Here is an 18978-nt window from a genome sequence, read left to right as displayed (position 1 = left end):
GAGGCAGACAGTACCTTGACCAGGTGTGACCTGCATATAGCCGAGGCCTCACACCATCCCATTCGTCAAGAGAATGGCCTCGCGAGGGTGCCTAATTCGGAGGTCGCAGACAGCGGGCATCAAACGCAGACCCCCACCACCGCAGCCACCTCCACCAGGGACGCATTCGTCACCCCTTGCCAGATTATTTGTTCTGTCGACACGTGCATGCTCGGTCTGCCACATAAATGCAAGTGGAAGCAGAAACAATTTAGCTTGGGGGAAATGGAGAGCCTTGCACCATGGCGACACCTGTCCCCGAGAATAATTGTTTCACATGGCGCTGCCGTGTAATCGGACGGTCCGGATGGAATGAAAACCACTGAACCTGCAACTTCTTCCCCCGAAACACATTTGTTTCATGCAAATATGATTTTGTTGTGCTTATTTATTCATTTTGCAAGGCCAACAGTTTGCTGAAATCTATTTGGGTGCTGCACAAGTTTCAGTGAAGCTACAACTCTTCTTTTAGAGATGCCGGTCTCTCAGGAGTCTCTAACAGCACTCTGGTCCCAAGTAGCACAAGTAGTAAATTATGTGAACGTCATTTCGGTTGGCCTGTAATTATTTACTTAAATCCGTTGGTACTAAACCTCAGGTATGAAACATTTCTAGTATCCTTACTAATTTTACGGTATGATATGAGAAGAACTTGATATTAAGAATCCTCTACAAACCCCAGGCGTGGCAGAGGGAGAGCAGAGCCCAGGATTACATAGTCAATTGGCACTGAGTGAAAATGGGTTGCAAAATCGTGGGATAAAAATGATTAGTAAAAATAATTAAAAAAAAAAAAAAAAAAAAAAAAAAGAATCCACTACAAAATCCTGCTTAGCACCTACAGTATAAGGCACTCAATAATCTGGCACCCCCCTACTGTACCTCTCTGATCTTCTCGAACCTTATGTCCTCACGTTCCCTCTGGTCCAGCGAAGCCAACCTCCTAGTGGTCCCCATGGCCAAGTACCGCACCTGGGGGGAGAGGGCTTTCTTTGTTGCTGCCCCCCCCCCCTCTGGAAGCACTCCCCAACCAAATTAAAGACTCCCTCAACCACCTTCAAAACTAAAAACACATCTCTTCAGGATAGCCTTTCCCAGTTGAGGTCTAGTCAGGCTGTCTCCCCAACCCATGCTTAACTTTTTATTGTGTTTAATCTAGTACTTATGTCTTTATTGTTTTCGTTTTTAAAATTTTCCCTGTTAAAGTTGGTTCCTTTCTTTCCTTATGTAAAGCGACTTTGGGTACTCAGAAAAATCTGAGCTATTATTATTATTACGAATGTTTAGGTACAAACATTATCTGTTTATCTGTCAACGACTGGCCTCATTTGTTACTGAGGTCAGAGACCCTCACTGTAAGTGCCATGTTGCACAGTGCAAACAGACAATCTTATCTGACATCTCTAATCTATGTCAAAGGGCAAAGTTGACTTGAAGAACCACGTGACACAAATCAGCACAGCGCACAGGATCACATGACCATGTTGTTGTTGTTGTACAGAGTTAATTCATACCAGTAAGACTCCCTAAAAAAATGGGCCTGATGGTGGCGCTATATGGGACAGATCCATGTTGATGAGATGAGCGTAGACATACTGTGTACCGATTTGCGTGATTTTAGGGCAAATTCTGTAGGAGCAGTGTCCAAAAATGTGTTTAAAAAAAGGGGCATGTGAGAATTGATGGGTGGTTGGAGGTTGTGGTTTGGCAGGCAAGGAGTATGTGTGCAAAATTTGGCATGGATCGGGGCAACGGTTGCGGAGATATGAGCAGGGCAAAAGTGCAGGATCACATGACCATGTTGTTGTTGTACAGAGTTAATTCATATAATTAGTTTTCCTCTTTTGTAAAAAGAAATCCTATTTTTAATATTGTCTGTTTCTTAATATTGTTAAGGGCCATTTTAGTGCCACTTATAAAGCAAAAGTGCTATTAAAATCTAATGTCTTATTATTAATTAAAAGTTTTATGAGGCAGAGCAAACTGAGTCTATGCCGTCTCGCCTGCCTCACTGTATTTCTCAGTTGCTTTTATATTTGCACTTTGTGATGAAGCTGGAACAATACAGTAGGTCTCTCAATTCTATACTGTAATGGTCGTACCCTACGCATCAGTCACTTGATACTGTACTACTGTTTATTCTGAACTGCGATTCCATCATAATATACCATCAATATTATTACTCAATGCTATTTGTTGCACTGTTTTGTAATTCTACCGGTTTCTGCTTCGAATATCCAGGACATAAGAAGCCAAGGACAGGGAGGGGGAAGACAATCAATACAGGTCTCCAGATGGAACTGAACAGGGAACATTGTGTCAACATAAATCTTGACCTCCGATTAGTGTAGATGGGAGTTACTATCGCCTACATCCCTACAGTACATAATGTGCACGGAGCTGCACGCACACGCATGCACGCACGCACGCACACACGGAACACAATAATGACCTGTTTCGATAGGCGTGCGTGTCTCAGAAAGTCAGAACATGCTGAAGGCATAGCATACTTATGTCTTATTTAACAACAGAATTGTTTTAAGTGATGTCCAAACCCTGTCTTGTTTGTTCTTCTGTGACCATGAATCATCTGCATATGCATGCGGGTGTGTGCATGTCTCAGAAAGTGATTCAAAAGTACTCCCCACTTCACTACCTAATGCGCACAAAGCTGCACACACACACACACACACACACAAACACACACACACACACACACACACACACACACACACACACACACACACACACACACACACACACACACACACACACACACACACACACACACACACACACGCACGCACACATACGCGCGCATGTGCACGCACGCACAACAACATAATGACCTGTTTCTGTAGCATGCACGTCCAAAAGTAAGAATAATGCTGAAAGCATAGTCTACTTATTCCTTACTTAACAACAGAGAGTTGAGAAAATGATGTCCAAACTCCATCTTGTTTGTACTTCTGTGTGCACGTGCACAGGTTATGCATGTCTCAGAAAGTGACAAAGACAAGCACAAGCATGCATGTGCACTCCTTATGCTTTGTAGGTTTCATGGTGGGCGTCCTAGTGGCCAAATCTGGGGCAAAACCTGACTTTGAATCAAAGTATGTCAATAATACTACTGGGTGTGAGGACACAAACAAATGGTGCGTCACAGATACACAGAAGTGTAAGATAAGATAACATACTGTAACAGCATTGATGTGAATCACCATATTGGACTGATAAAAGACAACAATTTAGACTTCTATAGGAAGGAGGTGAGGTGAGGTGAGGTCCATATCATGTCAAGACAACAACCTCGTCAAAATGTTGAAAATACATAGGAGATTCCCAAAACTGTTCAGACACCAGATTACAATGCCATTTTTAAGCTCCAAAATCTTAGGCTCCCTGTCTCTAAGCACTAGTTGCGTCACTAAGAAGTTGCAAGACAAACTATACTTTCTGAGATGTCTTTAAAGACATGAAATGTCCACAAAACCACAATTTCTAACACACTGCCACATAGTATCCTTACAGGAGTCATACTGAGGCATGCTGGTGTGGTTTGGCAGCTTGGCTGAAGACCACAAACAACTTAGAAGGGTAGCCTGGTGAAGACAGCCTCAGAAATCACTGGAACACTACTGTCACAGTTTCATGACATACAGGTACACCACCCGCTGCAGATGGAAGGCCGTACGCACTGAGGACACCAGCCACCCAGCACACGGTCTATTCTTAGTCCTCCCTTCAGGAAAACATTTACGGAGCATCAGACCAGACATCTCAAAGATAGTTCACCCTCAGGCAGTCAGAATAATTAACAGTAGGCACCGTATGATCTTGCAGTGATTTAGCACATTGTGGCAGATTTGGTAGCACTTTACTTAAAGATGTGATGACACTCTCCGAAGATTTACATTATGAGACAATATATCACGTGGTCTTTCTACAAACAGTCTGAAGACGGAGTCAGACACTTGCTCTGCCGTCTGCCCAGAGTGACTGCGTAGTAGTGAATGTAGGCCTACACACTTGTCTGTGTGTCTGTGTTTACGTCATCCAATGGGAAAACCCTTGAAAATATTAAATGGGCCAATCTCCATGATTGGTCAAGTTTCACGTGACATTATAACTTACTATAAAATGGGAGGAGCGGGCGCAAACCTCTAGTAAGTTATAATACTTCATAAACCTTGTTATTACTTGCGCCAGCAGAGCATGCAAGTACTGTATCGGTGCCGTCTGTTTCCGGCTGTCTGTTACCGGCCAACAGTACAAAGGCAGGTCCTTTAGCCAATGAGGGAGCAGCATTCTCGGTGACGTCACCACCAACAAGTGCGACCTGATATAAATAACAAGGCACAATTTGGCACCTCAATCCACATACATACAGAGTACAGACAGCACCCATCAACGATCACAGTACTACACAGTACTACAAGTATATATATCGCACAAGTGCACAAGTTGCAAGTTGGCACCTCGACAGCGTGCAGTCTAGTTTAGCAGAAGATTTTATTCATAATTATAAACATTATAACAAGTGTTATAGACCCGACACAGATGTCTCTATTCATATTTTTATCATGTCTAAATGTTGATATAGTTGTAAAGGCTGAGAGAGCCAGGGCACATTGTATTTATTTGTGTTTGAATGTACCTGGTGTGTACATGGTACTTTTATGTATAAGACAAATTAACTTGAACCTTGAGGAAGCATTTTCTGTGCAGCAACGGGTGAATGAATGCCCATTTCTATTGTGTATAATAATTTGTTTTCATCCAATGTTCTGTTTTGCACCTGGACCTTAAGTACAATCTTTTTGGGTTCGCTGTAGCCTACATTTGCACAGAATGAGTTGACAAAGAATAAAGTAACTCAACTGAACTGAAAATAAACCCCTGACTAAATCTATGAGAGTTGCATTAACACTTTACACTTTACAGTGAAGATGTGAAGTTGTGTTTTGCATGTTATAGTGGTTCTTGGTTTAATGTCTGAATGTTCTTCCCTAAAAGGGCAGCCTATTTCTGCTATCAATGCATCCTCCCCCCCAAGTGTGAGACTTACAATTAGACAGGACCCAGGATGATTTTATGGATTAATACATTTAGCCTACTTTCTGGCTGAGAATAAGAAACCACTTACATGAATTAAAACTTATTTTGGGTCAAAAGTCGAGAAGTACTTTGAAGCAGTATCTTTTGATGCCATCTCGACTTAAGAATCTTGATCCTTTACTTTCTGTGGGAGACAGCTATCATGTTTTGACACAAAACAGCCTGCCTCTATCGTGATACATTTATCGAATCCTCCATTTTGTTTTATTGGGATTTAAGGTGTACTTTTGTCATACTTTAACATGATGAAGAAAAAAAGCCCATTTGCAAGGTGATGGGCTGGCCGCCATGTCTTTTTCATTAGAGAGTCTATGCTAGTCTGCATGCTCCAGAGGGAGCACTATCGACAGCTGTCTAGCCCTCCCCCGTTGAGACTACCCTGAGATATGCTATTTGCTGGGAATGATTGAGTGTGTTCTATCGCAGCAAAAAAAGAAAAAAAAAGCAATAAAATGCAGTTTGCTTGCTGCCTGATAAATATTTCAGCACACAACATGCAGCATTTAAAAAAAACATGTGTGCCTACGTATGCGCTGATGTGATGAATGCTTTGCCGTTAGCCTCTATTCTCATTATGTCACTGTTCCCTCCCTACAACAAATACAATGTGATAATCTGCTTTAGCAATTACTTATAACATGATGCATCTATTGTTAACATCTACGAGGGAGAAATAAAGTTAGTGCGCGTGTGTGCGGGTGCGAGTGCGTCTGTATGTGTGTGTGTGTGTGTGTGTGTGTGTGTGTGTGTGTGTGTGTGTGTGTGTGTGTGCGTGCGTGCGTGCGTGCGTGCGTGTGTGTGTGAGAGTGAGAACAGAGCCTTTATCCAACAGCACTCTCCAGAAGCAAAAGGTAATCCTGTTCTCCCTCAGTGAGCCCACATCTATCTGAGCAGCAAAGAGCGGCCATTAAAATTGGCAGCAATAGGGGCCACGGAGGGAGAATGAGCCACCTAATCCGCCAGCAATTCATGTACAGGAGAGAGTGGTCAAAGAGAGTCATTAACACAGCGGAAGCAAAGTGACAAGAATTTTCTGTAGGTCAGAGAGCAGACTGGAGACATTTAATAATAGTATATATAAAGCACTTATCAAAACAATGTTACAAAGTGCTTTAAGTAAAACCAAAGAAATACTAATTAAATTGAACCAGAAATAGAGTAATTCCTCTGCTGCGGCCACTGCGTGCCATCATCACACCAAGCTAAGGACAACAATGTTTGCTGCTCACTCCCCTCCACTGCACACGGCCTGGCAGTGCTCCCACCTGCAACTGACTCAGTGAGGCAAAGGCGAAAAAGAAGCACAAGCTGTTCATTATTCATGAGTCTTCAGCTATTCATTAGATACTCGTGAGCGTGCTCTGGGCCTGTTGGTATGGGCAATCGTCATGAATATTTACAAGAGGTCCTTGATATTTAAGTATGACTCGGAAACACATGGCCGGCAGAAAATGGCAGGTAAATAGCACTGGGAAGGTACTTGAGGTTCTGCCAGCGCCGTCTTTCATGTGACCTTTGCTTCGTGTCTCTGGTGTAGGCTTTCTGAGTGACAATGAGTTATGACAATGAACGGGGAGGAGGTTGTTATGCCACTGTCACACAACTGAATCACACGTCTGCATTCATTATTTTCTGTCCACCTCTGCCCTAATTTTACACCTACATAGTGCTTGATTTATACTCTGTTGCATGACGGCGTCGCTTGCAGAAAATAGCAGAGCTAGAAGCCCACAACGCTGTCGTGCGGTGCAACAAAGTATGAATCAGGGTTAAAAACCGAAACGCCACAACAAAATATAACCCAATGTTGCAGAAAAAAATAAAAACACAAAATTAACCCGACACGTGCTGACGAGAGAACTATTTCTGGAGTAAAATATCTGAGACATCATTTTTTCCCCCCTGAACACGTCCCGGGGCCCTGATGTCGAGACAGTGGCGTTGCTCTCTGGAAATGCCCTTACGCTGCATTTTCTACCATGCTGCAGAGCAGAGTGGTCTTTTAGGACGCAAGGAGGCAGACCGTTCATCATATTACACACAGGGGAGCGACGGGGACTGCTGGGACCCCAGCGGCAATCCTTCGCTGCGTGCTCCGAGGGAATAAACTTTCACTGCTGCCAGATGGTGATTTCAGTGTCCCAGTAAGGCTCCAGAGTCATAAACATCACACTGATATCTCATTTTATCTCTCTGCAGAGTTTAGGGTAGTCGTTGACTAGGTTGGCCGTGGGACGGTCGGCCTGCAAAGTGTGTCGACAAATCCTACCCAAACAGGATCACAAGTGAATTAGTGTACAGAATGTGTGCAGTGGTTCAGAGGATCAACAAGAAGTGCTCCTGCATGCTGTACCTCCGTTCCAACTGAATATAGGGGATAGAGGGATTCTGCGCGGTGAAACTGAGTCTGGAGACAGACTCGCCACCTTTGGCATACACTGTGAAATAGTGAACATGCTACAGTGTGTGGGTAATATGCCTTTCTAAGAATAGAGGGAGGAGAGATCAAAGATGTAAGGGCCGAACAAATGCGGGGCTAATTAGAATGGAACTCTATCTGATTCCATGCTGTGTTGTGAACCGTTTGATCTCAATCAGACAGGAAGTATCCCAAATCGACTTTGGGAAGATATATCTTAGTAGAACAGTGCATGTAGGAAAATACATAAAGGCTACCAGAATGCAAATAAAAGGGCAAGACAGTATGTGAAAAATGTAAAAGAAACTCTTTTTAAATAACTGAATTTTATCTCTAAAATCTAGGGATCAAATGTTTCTATTTTTGTATATCTAGGGCCTAGATAATACAAAAATATCCACATTTGAATCATAATAAAAATGTGTATGTCCTCAGGAGATACAATAATTGGCAAATACATTACATTTAGCTACATACATTTCTACAAATATGAAAGATATATAACGTTTTGCCATATGGGTTGGATCGACTGTGTTTGGCGTGTATGGCGACTATAATGGGGAAGTATATGGTCGCTGAGGTTAATGTGGTGTGATACGGCGGGAGGGGGAATAAGAGGAGGATCACACTTCATCTGTGTGTGACAGGGCAGAACAACGGGGTGTGTGAACACCTGACCCTCTCCTAGGTCTGCCACAGGATCCATCTGCTCTACCTCCTGTCCACAAATCTCTGTGTAACACAGAGAGCCAATCCTCCACCCAGCCCACATTTTATAACACTATCCGTCTCATAACTTCTCAGGCTTGTGGCCTATTTGGCCACAGGCTGCAGGCACAAAGGCAGTCAGGCATTTCAGTAACAGTGATGTAAACATTGTTGCACTATTATCTATCAGCTTGTAGACATATAGAGAGGAAATGTTGCAGTTTAAACCAAACAGCTTTGTTTACATTCATGGACCTGGTTCTAACCATATGCAAATTCAAACTGTTTGCCTATAAGGAAAGAGAAATCACAGAGGAAAGTAGCCTGGATTACTACAGTGACATAATTGAGATATCACCATGAATAAGTGGGATATATTATCGAGAAGTCTTGAGGTTTTATGAAAAAGGTGGACTCACGTCATCCTTTCAGTTCCTCTGTATTCTTCTGTCTCGGGGGTCGATGAGGAAGAGCTATCTATGCGTCGATCGACAGGAAATGAGACCCATTCTGAGAGAAGCTCTAGCTGTCTGCAGAAAGAGACGAAGGAGGGAACAATCAATGCACGGACACTCAGATCCCTCAACACGTCAGTGATAAAGGCCTATTTTGAGCCAAAATGGATGAAGGTTTTGTTTATTTAAATACTGGCTCCAGTGTGCAGGACAAACCCTAGATGGCAAACAGCAGCCAACAATATTATTACATACTTGTCTGATTTGCTTAAAATTAATAGATTAAATGGTCTGTTTACAAAAGGGGGTGTTGTACTGTATGTTTTGTTAATAGATCTTTGACAGGAGGGAATTCCACTGACCAAAACAAAAAAGTAGAATTATTTATCACATTAACCTTAATGTCCCTATTCTAGTGGGTATGTCATTATTATAGGTGAATATTTGGTCATGGCAGATCTATAAGCTCACAATGTGTTGCAACATGATGTGCTGTGAGCTTGTAGTTTGGCTTGTAGAGGCAAAAGAACAGACCCCTGGGGGAACAGGGTCAATGAAGTAGAGTTACCTACCGCTTGAAATTATTTTAAGTATCGTTCATTGTGACCAGCTAGTCTATAACGACTGTCAAGGGGCAAACTTAGCATTTTAATCAGAGAGAGAGAGAGAGCAGATCACAGTCGGTGTCAGCAGGGGTGTCGCACCAAATTCTGGGCCCTGGGTACTTTAACTATTGAAAAATAGCAGATATACAAACTCACAGCGCAGCACCGAGTGCCACGCTGCGAGCTTGTAGATCTGCTATTTTTGAAATATCTTGAAAATTTGAATATTTCAAATACGTTGTGTTTCTTTGTCAGTGGTGCTCAAACTTTTCATGTGAAGGACCCCAAAATGATATGTGCCACGGAAAATATTTTGTTCCAGGCCCCCCCACCAGAAGCAAAATTTGAGTTACAAATGTTTGCTTAAAAAATACATATATTATTCAAAGATTTGCACAAATTTTCATGACTTTTGAAAAATAGCAGATCTACAAGCTCGCAGTGCGGCTTGTGAGCTTGTACATCTGCTATTTTTCAATAGCTAAAGTATACAATTATGAAGGCCCCTCCACCTTGGGCCCTAGTAACTCAGTCCCACTCCTCCCCCCCTTGTGATGCCCCTGTACATAAGAGTGCAGCCTGTGCACATAAAGTGACATTACACACTAAAGCTGGTTGGATGGTGGTTTCCAGAATGGGCAGAATGAGTAATTTAAGGCAGTGGTTCCCAACCTCGCTCCGGAGGGACCTTCGGTACTTCTGGTTCTGTAACCTACCAAGAAGTTAATTGCATTCACATGACGTCCCAGGTGTAGACTACACGAATAAGGACACAGCGTCTACTTCTTTGCTGCTGTACCTACAGTACTATTGGCAAATTCCCATTCAGGGATTAAAGTCTTACATCTTGTCAAATTTCCATTTGTGGGGATTTGCCAGGATGACTTATCTCAAATGAAAAGCATTGTATAAATAAAAGACACGTGCGATCATGTGACAACTCATATTGGTCTTGTTTGATGTGACATAATTCAACCATTAAACCAACCTGACGTTCCACGCAGTGTAAAACACATATAAGGGTGACTCGCAGTACTACTCAGATTTCCACAACACTTTTAATAAAAAGGTTATTTTCGCTTAATAGGCTACTGAATTATATACTTATATTAATATGTTAATATTAAAACAAGACTAATGCTGCATTCACACTGCAGATATATAGTTGAACGTTTTGCTTGCTTGGTCAATGTTATCTCAATGGAAACCAGCTTTAAAGATACAGGACACACAAAGAACGAAGCTTTGGAAGCTTTAAAGCTGGTTTCCATTGAGATAACATTGACCAAGCAAGCTAAACGTTCAACTATATATCTGCAGTGTGAATGCAGCATTATAGCGCCTAAAAGCCCTGCTAGCATCCCCGCCTAGACTCTAGTCTAGAGGATTTGCTGCTCCTTCCACCCCACCAGACAAAGTGCTTTGAGCCGACAGACATTGAAAAGAAAGGGGAAAAAATGAATAGATGTTTGAACGCTGTTTGATATAAATATAAAAGTATATCTTATATTATTGTAATTAATCAATGTTACATTTCATGTTACGATATATTTACATATCCTTGCAATTATTTAGATTTATGCTCATGCATATGCTGTTCGAATATGATTAATATTTAAAAAATATATAATAATTAGACATCAGACAAGGGGGGTAAACCTTGCTATACGTCCCTTGTCTATAATGTGTTATAAACATCCTATAACCCATTAAGACTGCAAAAGCTTACTGCAACCGTAGGTCGCAGTTAACTATGAAAACTGGCACATCTTGATGTCCGTGAGTGTGTAACGCCTCAATGTCTATAGCTGCTGACCTGTTGTCACAATTGCAAATGAATTCCGTCGCGTCCCGTGCAAATTCCGTCGTGCACGGCCTCGCCAGGTGTCTTACTGGTATTGTTATACCTTTAAAACTGGGAAAGCATCTGTGTCTTTTTAGATGTTACTATAGCAACAGGAATGGAATTATTTATATTTTTTGAAAACTTAGGTTAGGATAGAAGGCGTTTTTAAAATCGTCCTCAGGTCTAAATGGCAGCGAAATCTCTTTCCGTCTGTATGTGCATGTGTATGTGCATATGTAGTTCACATATCTCAAGAATCTTCCAAACAAACAACTTCAAACTGTGTGTACAAGGTGGTACGGTGGCGCAGTCAGTAGCGCTGTCGCCTCAAAGCTACCCTGTAGAGGGTCCTCAGTTCAATTCCCGCCATGGACGCTGGGGGCGTGTTCTCTCCTCTGAGTCATCAGTGCTCATAATCTAGGTGGGGTTGGGGAAAGGGCCTTTCTGTGTGGAGTTTGAATGTTCTCCCCGTGTCCTCTAAGGTAGGTACCCTCACCCTCGCCAGGTAGGGAGGAGGTTATTTGTCACCGCACGTACTCCTACAGGCTGGGGCGGCACGTGTCAGCAGAGAGTGTTGGGCGGGAAGAGTAGGGCGAAGGCTCTATGTCCAGACAGTTGTCAAGCCAGTGGGGACAGTTGAGTCAGTACGATACGACAAGTAGTGACAGCACACAAATGTGTGTGGAGGAATCTTTTTGACTCCTTGTTTGTATCCTCCCACTCATTACAAAAAGAAATACTGCATTTGAATAACATATCTCGAGTTTGAAGAGGTTTATTTTATCGACCGGAGACGGAGAGAGCTGAAGACTCAGGCAGCCATCTGCTTAACCACGCCTACAGGAATACGGTATGTGTGTGTGGAGGAATCAATTGGCAAAATGACTAAATTGGGTGGAGAAAATGAGGTAAATAAGCAATAAAATAAGCAATAATAACTAGAAAAAGTGATCCTTTGATCATGTCTCCGCCACTTCAGGTAGGTTATTGTGGGCAAGAAATGTTCAGAATTCACCAATCAGGAAGGAATATGGAAAATCGGACAGATCCACCTTGATCACTTGACTATAGTGTGTACGAATTTGCATGATGTTTGCACAAAATTTGTAAGAGTAATGTAATTTTTTTTTGCAAAAATCTGCCTCCTGATGCTATGACATGCCGTTCTGAAAAATTCGGGGCAGTGGTTCTGCTCTGGTATCATTTAGCGTGTGTGTGTGCACCGCTGCGTTAGGAATGTCGGAAATGAGCTGCTCGCAGACGAACAGAAGGACACACACACACACACACACGGACAGACGGACAGGGTGCAAAACATAGTCTCGGCCTCTCCTTCGGCCTGGCGGAGACAATAACAGTGGTCAATGAAAAGCTATGGTCCAAGTTTGGACTGACAGACATCCAGGACGAATGCATAATCTCAAGATAAGTGGATCTACTGGAATGACAGACAGCCGTAGAGGACATCAATTTATTCTCAGCAGACCAGCCTCACAGTTATTAATAGCCTTCTATATCGTAGGTCGCCCACTTGAAAAGAGGGGTGAGATTTTATAGCTCCTGATACCTCGCTGCCTTCGGCTCAAGGTGACGAAGTCCATGGTCAGTACTGCCCCTGGGACGTGGTTCAAGAACTGGCCACGGTACATGTGACTATACGGGCACGGGTGTGACCACTAAATCACTGCCGTCTTAGACTTGAAAGGTTCCTAGTTTGATTCCCAGGTTCCTCCTGTCTACGTATTCTTCAGCAAGACACTTAACAACGGGTCTGTGGCCTTAAGCTAGATGCAGAATAGACCGAAATCTAATCTTTGCTTCTGGGGGTCCCACTCCCTGGAACAAAATATTTTGCGATAGGGGTCAATCCGTGGAACAAAATATTTTGAGATGGGGTCCGCGGCCAAAAACACATTTTGGGGGTCCTTAATCACTGATAAGCACATTCTACAAATGTCTTCTAAATCCTAACAGTGAAAATAAACTTATGTTGCTATAATTTTTTCTCAAACTTTGTCATGTCAAGGACCCCCAGCATGTTATGTATTTGGCCACAGACCTCCATCGCAAAATATTTTGTTCCAGGGACCCCCAGAAGCAAAGATTTGATTTTGGTCTATTCTGCATCTAGCTTAAGGCCACAGACCAGTTGGGAAACGAGTTTGGGTCGGCTTTGTTTTAGGTCGGCTTTTCCTGTTACCTACTGGACAAGTTGGACAACCGTAATATAGGGCCATGAGAACCTTATCCTTACAGGCCTTGGAGAAGCAGAGGAGGCGTCCGCCTCAGCATCCCGGGACTTTATGTTGAGAGTGTATTGCGGTGTAATCAATGTCCTGGTCTATAAATGGCTGAGGAAGGATTCCCAGCATGTGTGATTAATGTCACTGGTTTATGTTATGTTAAGGGAGGGGTGCTGTTGTGCAGGAGAGGCACACTGACACTCATACTCATTTACACACACACACACGCACACACGCACGCACACACGCACGCACGCACGCACGCACACGCACAGCACACACATGCGTCATGCAGCCTCCACTGCTCAGTTCACACAGGATTTATTTTTTTATGTGTGTTACTGTAGATTTGGGGAACATGAGATATAGGGGTGAACCCTCACTCCCTTCAATTTGAGTTGGGTTGCCTAGACACATGGTTGTCATGAGTGTGGATCAGCAACACACCAGTCATTGGGGGGGGGGGGGGGGGGGGGGGATAGTCATTAAAATATGCATTGGCCTATGTTGTATAGCCTATACCCCAGTGTTCTGTATGCATGCTACGCAGTCACAAAACAATAAAAGAAAACAAAAAGACAGCCGTTCACACCACAGCACCCTCCAGCACAGCCAACGTGGGACACAACCGCAAGTCAGTAAATGTCAGCTTCTCGAACTTTTTCATGTAGGACCCCCAAATAGAAATATAGAAATATTAGCCCGCGGACCCCCATTTGAAAAGATTTTTATGGCTAATCCCCAATCCTTTAAAATTCAAGGACCCCCAGTTTGACATTTAGGCTACGGTCCCCCAATTAATGGCATTTCTATCTCTGAGACCCCAATATTGTAAAATCAATATTAATTTCACTTTTGGTCCCATTTGTACAGTACTACACTCTGAGTTACGGGTCCATTCGGTTCCTTCTTCAGTAGCCTACTATCATTTAGCTGGGGACCCCCTGGAACTCCCTCAAGGACTCCTGGGGGTCCCCGGACCCCACTTTGAGAACCAATGAGTTAAGTTGTCAGTTATATGACTGACGTTACACAGTGTTGCCAGACGTACGATAATTATCGTATTTGTACGATAATTTGACCCTCTGTACGATGTACGATCAATAATTCCAAAAATGCCCAAATGTACGATAATTTCGGCATATCATCAAAAAGAGCGTGAATTCACTATTTTCCCTGGCTGCTGATCTGGGATCTGGTTTGGCTTCTCAAAATAAGCCAGGAAATCAGTCAATCTGACCCTAGATCTGTACTTGGAGGCATTAAAAACACTGGTTGCATCTTTCCAGACCAGTTTCAGGCTTTTATTTGTGTAAGCTCCAAGAAGTTGCCTGCCTCCACACAGCAAATCTGATGCGTTTTTGTCACGCAGGAGTCTAAAACGAGGTCGTTTCTTACACTAAAGACGCATTTTTTGGTGAAATTACGTTTTTACGCGAGTGATTTCTCTTTTTTGGCCGTGTACGATAGTTTCATGTCAAATACGATAATTCTGAGCCTCCGGTACGATAATTCATCATTTCCCATCTGGTAACACTGCTGACGTAGCCTACGTGCAGTAGCCTATGAGTGTCACGTTGACCGGTTCACTCCAGTGGAGTGGGTCGACAAATATATAGTTATGTAACAGGAATACTTTGACCTACTGGGATTGTAAACAACAGCGAGGAAACTTCAAATAGAGCTGCGCGGTGCGCTCTGCCTACAATTACAATAAACCTCTTCCAAAAACATGTCGATCAAAGCAGAGTCAGACTACGACTGTATAGTAATTGGAGCCGGAGTTCAGGGCTCTTTCACGGCGTATCATCTCGCAAAAAAGAACAAGAAGACTCTTCTGCTCGAGCAGGTGTGTGATGCATTGCAGGGAAGTTATTTTGTCTCGGTTCTTCCGAGGACTTCATGTTTCTATCAACAACAACACAAAAAGCAAACTTAGCCTATTATTTTACAGCAGAGGTTGTTGAAGTGTTCAAGTAGAATGTGTTTTAAAAGCTTGTCGGTATGTCTACAAGTTAACACATCAGCTTCCTCTTCTTTTATGGTTGTTAATTATTTAACTTACCCGAAATGAACCCTCCTCATACTCATATTCCTTTTCTAGGGGTGCGTTCGGAAATGCGCAGGTGTGTGCTCACACTGCTCAGTGTAGTGAGTGCAGTGGGCGTGACGTTGTAGAGTGCGTTCAGTGTGGCTTGTTTACGAACGACCAGTTAAGAGGCAGCTGTGCGCTTTTTTCACTCTGAACTCTGAAGGTAAACTTTCTGAAAAGCAGTGGTTGCTAACGTAACGTTGATATTGTTACAAGTATGGTATTGTGTAATCCTTAAACTTATTCCATCATATTCAAGGGCTTTTGTAGATAAATGAGACTCCAGTGAGTCACTTCAGTTTAGAGCACTGCAGAGTGGAAGTCTGTGCATCTGTGACCAGCTGATGCTTGATGACACATCGTTAATGCATCAAAGCTGTCAAATAGGTCGACATCTATTCTAAAGATAGCATTAAAGCCAAGTGGTTGGCCTTGGCCTTCACTATAGTGTGATGTAGCTATATCCACAACTTTCCAACATCCCATCGTGCATTGCGCAGAAGTTGCACGGAGCAAATTCCAGCGCCGCAGCCGAGTGTGATCCACAACATGGGTCGATCCATACCGTTATAAGGAGCCTAACTAAGTTCGGTTCGGCACTAGGCGAACCCAAATATGGTTCGCATCCCCCGGTTCGGGGGGGTGTCAACCGACTAAATTCGGCTCTACGGTGCTGACGAAATGTTGTGACCTCCCGACTTAATTTCGGTACTCAGCGGTGTCTTCTCATTCATTCAGCCCGGCTTCACGTTCACATTCTCGGCTGTGAATCTCCGTTTGGGAGGGAGACACGCCGACTTCCAAATGCTTGTGTGGCCGTGTATTGGGCTTCGCAGAGCGGACACAAGTCAGCTGGCTCTCGCTGGAGACGAAGAGTGGTGGACTGGGAGGCGCGCGCGACACACACACACACACACACACACACACACACACACACACACACACACACACACACACACACACACACACACACACACACACAGCTTGTATCGCTAACGCGTCGCTGACCGTTTTAAAGACAAAAGAAGAGCTTAAAGTCACAACTTGCTAATTGCTATAGTGTTCCGTGTTGATAGGTTTTCCAGAACGAGTTGTGACTGTGTGATGACATGCATGCAGCAAGGGAGGCGGCACGTCTTAATGTGTAGATTAAATGTTTTTGACAGAGCTCGATCGAGCGTTTGTGAGTGTGAGTGAGAGAGAGAGAGAGAAGAGACCCCGCTGGTGCTGCTGCTGCCTGCTGGTGCTGCTACTCACTGGACCTCCAGTCATTCAGCGTGCAGCGCGAGGGCAAGTCAATATGTATCCGCCCTGCAATGCTCATTCATCGGCCACAAATGTTGTCATGCCAAGGACCTCCAATATTTACAAGCGACTTCGGCACTAGCCGTTAAGAAAGTATGGATGAACTCCCCCCGAACCTAAATAATTTCGTGTCGGGGAGCACTCCCGAACCGAAATTAGTTAGGCTCCTTATAACGGTATGAAACGACCCTTAGTCTGCTGTTAACCGGAAGTGTGGTGCAGAAAATTCTCCAGTAAATTCCAGAGGAAAGAGGTGGATAGGTTCTAAACAAGAAAACATGTTTACAGTTGTTGCACAGACATTAAGCACTTTCACATGAACAGGGGGTGGGGGGATTAGTGCGTCCTCCGGCCCCTTGGGTTTCTGACGACCTGGCCCCCTGAACAATTTAGTTGAATACCCCTCCTGTAGGGGGTGTTTAATGTTTGATTTAACATATACTTGCTTGGTTTCTCCCAATACATCATTATCCTATTTTCTTTTTTCTTTTTTCAAACTATTTTGTTAATTGATAAAACAAATTATCAGTTGAATCATGCAAATCATAAAAATAAAACATCCGACTAGACTAAGAGATTGGTAGTCGACTAAGACTCCCTCGATCGATTAGTCGACTATTTGACTAATCAAGGTCAGGCCTATTAAGTCGTATGTGGCAAATGCCTATGCTGTTTGGTCCCACTGTGCTGTTGGTTTTCACTGTGGCCACTGGCCACCGACTGGTGGTGATCTACTGTAGGTGTATAGTCTGCAACTGCAGCATTTGTGTTTCGGCTTCTTTCTGACAATGCAGCAGCATAGGTGATAATAATAACTAAATAATGACAACGGCAGCTTTACAAAACTGACATAAAACCATAAAAAAAGAAAAAGACCCCCCAAAAAACATTTCGCACGCTTAAATGCTATCGGCTTGTACAGGACCTATTTCCCTTACACCTTACATGACCTTTTTGGACTAAATGCATGAAGCAACACTGTGAATTGAAACATATGAATGTAGCACAGGGATGCTGGCCATGAAGTTTTCCTATTTAGTTTATCTATGTTTTTTGTTGTTGTTTGCTCTTGCTGACACTACATTTTTATTTCAATAATTTATGCACAAGACATTCCCTCAAAACCCATGTAGTCTGTCTATAATAGCTGTTGGCCTGTTGCAGCGGTACATGGAATGAAACCTTGTTTTCCTCCTCTAGTTTGTCTTGCCCCACTCCCGGGGGAGCTCCCATGGCCAGACACGCATCATCCGCAAGGCATATGAGCAGGACTTCTACACTCACATGATGGAGGAATGCTATCAGCTGTGGTCTCAGCTAGAGAGAGAGGCCGACAACGTCAAACTGTACAGGTAAGCAGTCTCGGCTGAAGGCGAGTTGAGAGAGAAAGCCATTAAATGGAACATAACAAAAGCTTTGCCAGAACACTGAGATTTGTCACATTCAATGTGCTATGTACGCACAAGAGCAGCAACTCAATCTATGGGAGCCATAAATGCATGACTTTCTCATTACCTCCAGCGTCAGCGATTCACCCCCAGACAGCTCCCATGCCTTTGACTGTGTAACAAGGTTTTTTTTCGCCCCCTCCCTCCATCTCAATAAACCTCTAGCTGATTTTCATTCGCGGAGTGCGGGGGGAGGTATTTGTGTGCTTATAAATATGACAGTGGCATCAAAGTGCGGGCAGCATCTCTGGGCTTCCTACAAGTATTGCCTTTAAAAAGAAAAGGCTTTGTCAGTATCGGCAAGCCAAATTACGAATTGATTCATAATGCAAGATGGCCCATAATAGATCACACTACCAGCCATGCCCACATCATTTCCCTCGAGCTCGAGCATGCAGTGATTCTCTAGCCCCGCCCCGGTGCTCTCATCCTGCGCTTGTGACTGATGGGTCCACATCTGAAGGCCACCTGTGCCCTTGAGCTGGCAAAAAAGAAGAAGGGGGGAAAAACCCAACAACAAACGACTGCAGCACAATGAGGAATGTTGAGGGGAGGCTTGCGTGAATCTTTTTGAGCAATGCCTCATGCCTCGGTCGTTCCTCTGGCTTGGCTTGGGGATAGATGGACCCCGCTGAAATGGTAGGAGCTAAACCAGAATCCATCTGCCGACCCTGTTGGTTTGGGCGCGCGGGCAGGCACG

At 43.6% G+C, this 18978-nt stretch overlaps 2 protein-coding genes across 3 annotated transcripts in view; one reads left to right on the top strand and one right to left on the bottom strand.

Moving 5' to 3' along the window:
* Positions 1-15556, bottom strand: part of LOC308289801 (seizure protein 6-like) — a 179297-nt gene extending 163741 nt beyond the window's left edge. Inside the window, exons 1-2 of the mRNA XM_080731553.1 lie at positions 15499-15556; positions 8704-8814 (exon numbers count right to left, since the gene is read on the bottom strand). The gene's annotated coding sequence lies outside the window, so the exon portion shown is untranslated. The remainder of the gene's footprint in view (positions 1-8703; positions 8815-15498) is intronic.
* The window catches only part of pipox (pipecolic acid oxidase), a 30165-nt gene continuing 26281 nt past the window's right edge, over positions 15095-18978 (top strand). Inside the window, exons 1-3 of one of the 2 annotated variants that reach the window (XM_080731556.1) lie at positions 15141-15282; positions 16692-16815; positions 18031-18182. In XM_080731556.1, coding sequence (XP_080587682.1) covers positions 18115-18182 — 68 coding nt within the window. In that variant the 5' untranslated portion in view covers positions 15141-15282; positions 16692-16815; positions 18031-18114. Of the gene's footprint in view, positions 15283-16691; positions 16816-18030; positions 18183-18978 lie in introns of both variants that reach the window. The other variant, XM_080731555.1, reaches the window with a different exon arrangement.

Source organism: Nannobrachium achirus (assembly GCF_963921795.1).
Source record: "Nannobrachium achirus genome assembly, chromosome: 8".
NCBI classification, from domain to species: domain Eukaryota; kingdom Metazoa; phylum Chordata; class Actinopteri; order Myctophiformes; family Myctophidae; genus Nannobrachium; species Nannobrachium achirus.
This window is presented reverse-complemented; position numbering and strand designations above follow the sequence as displayed.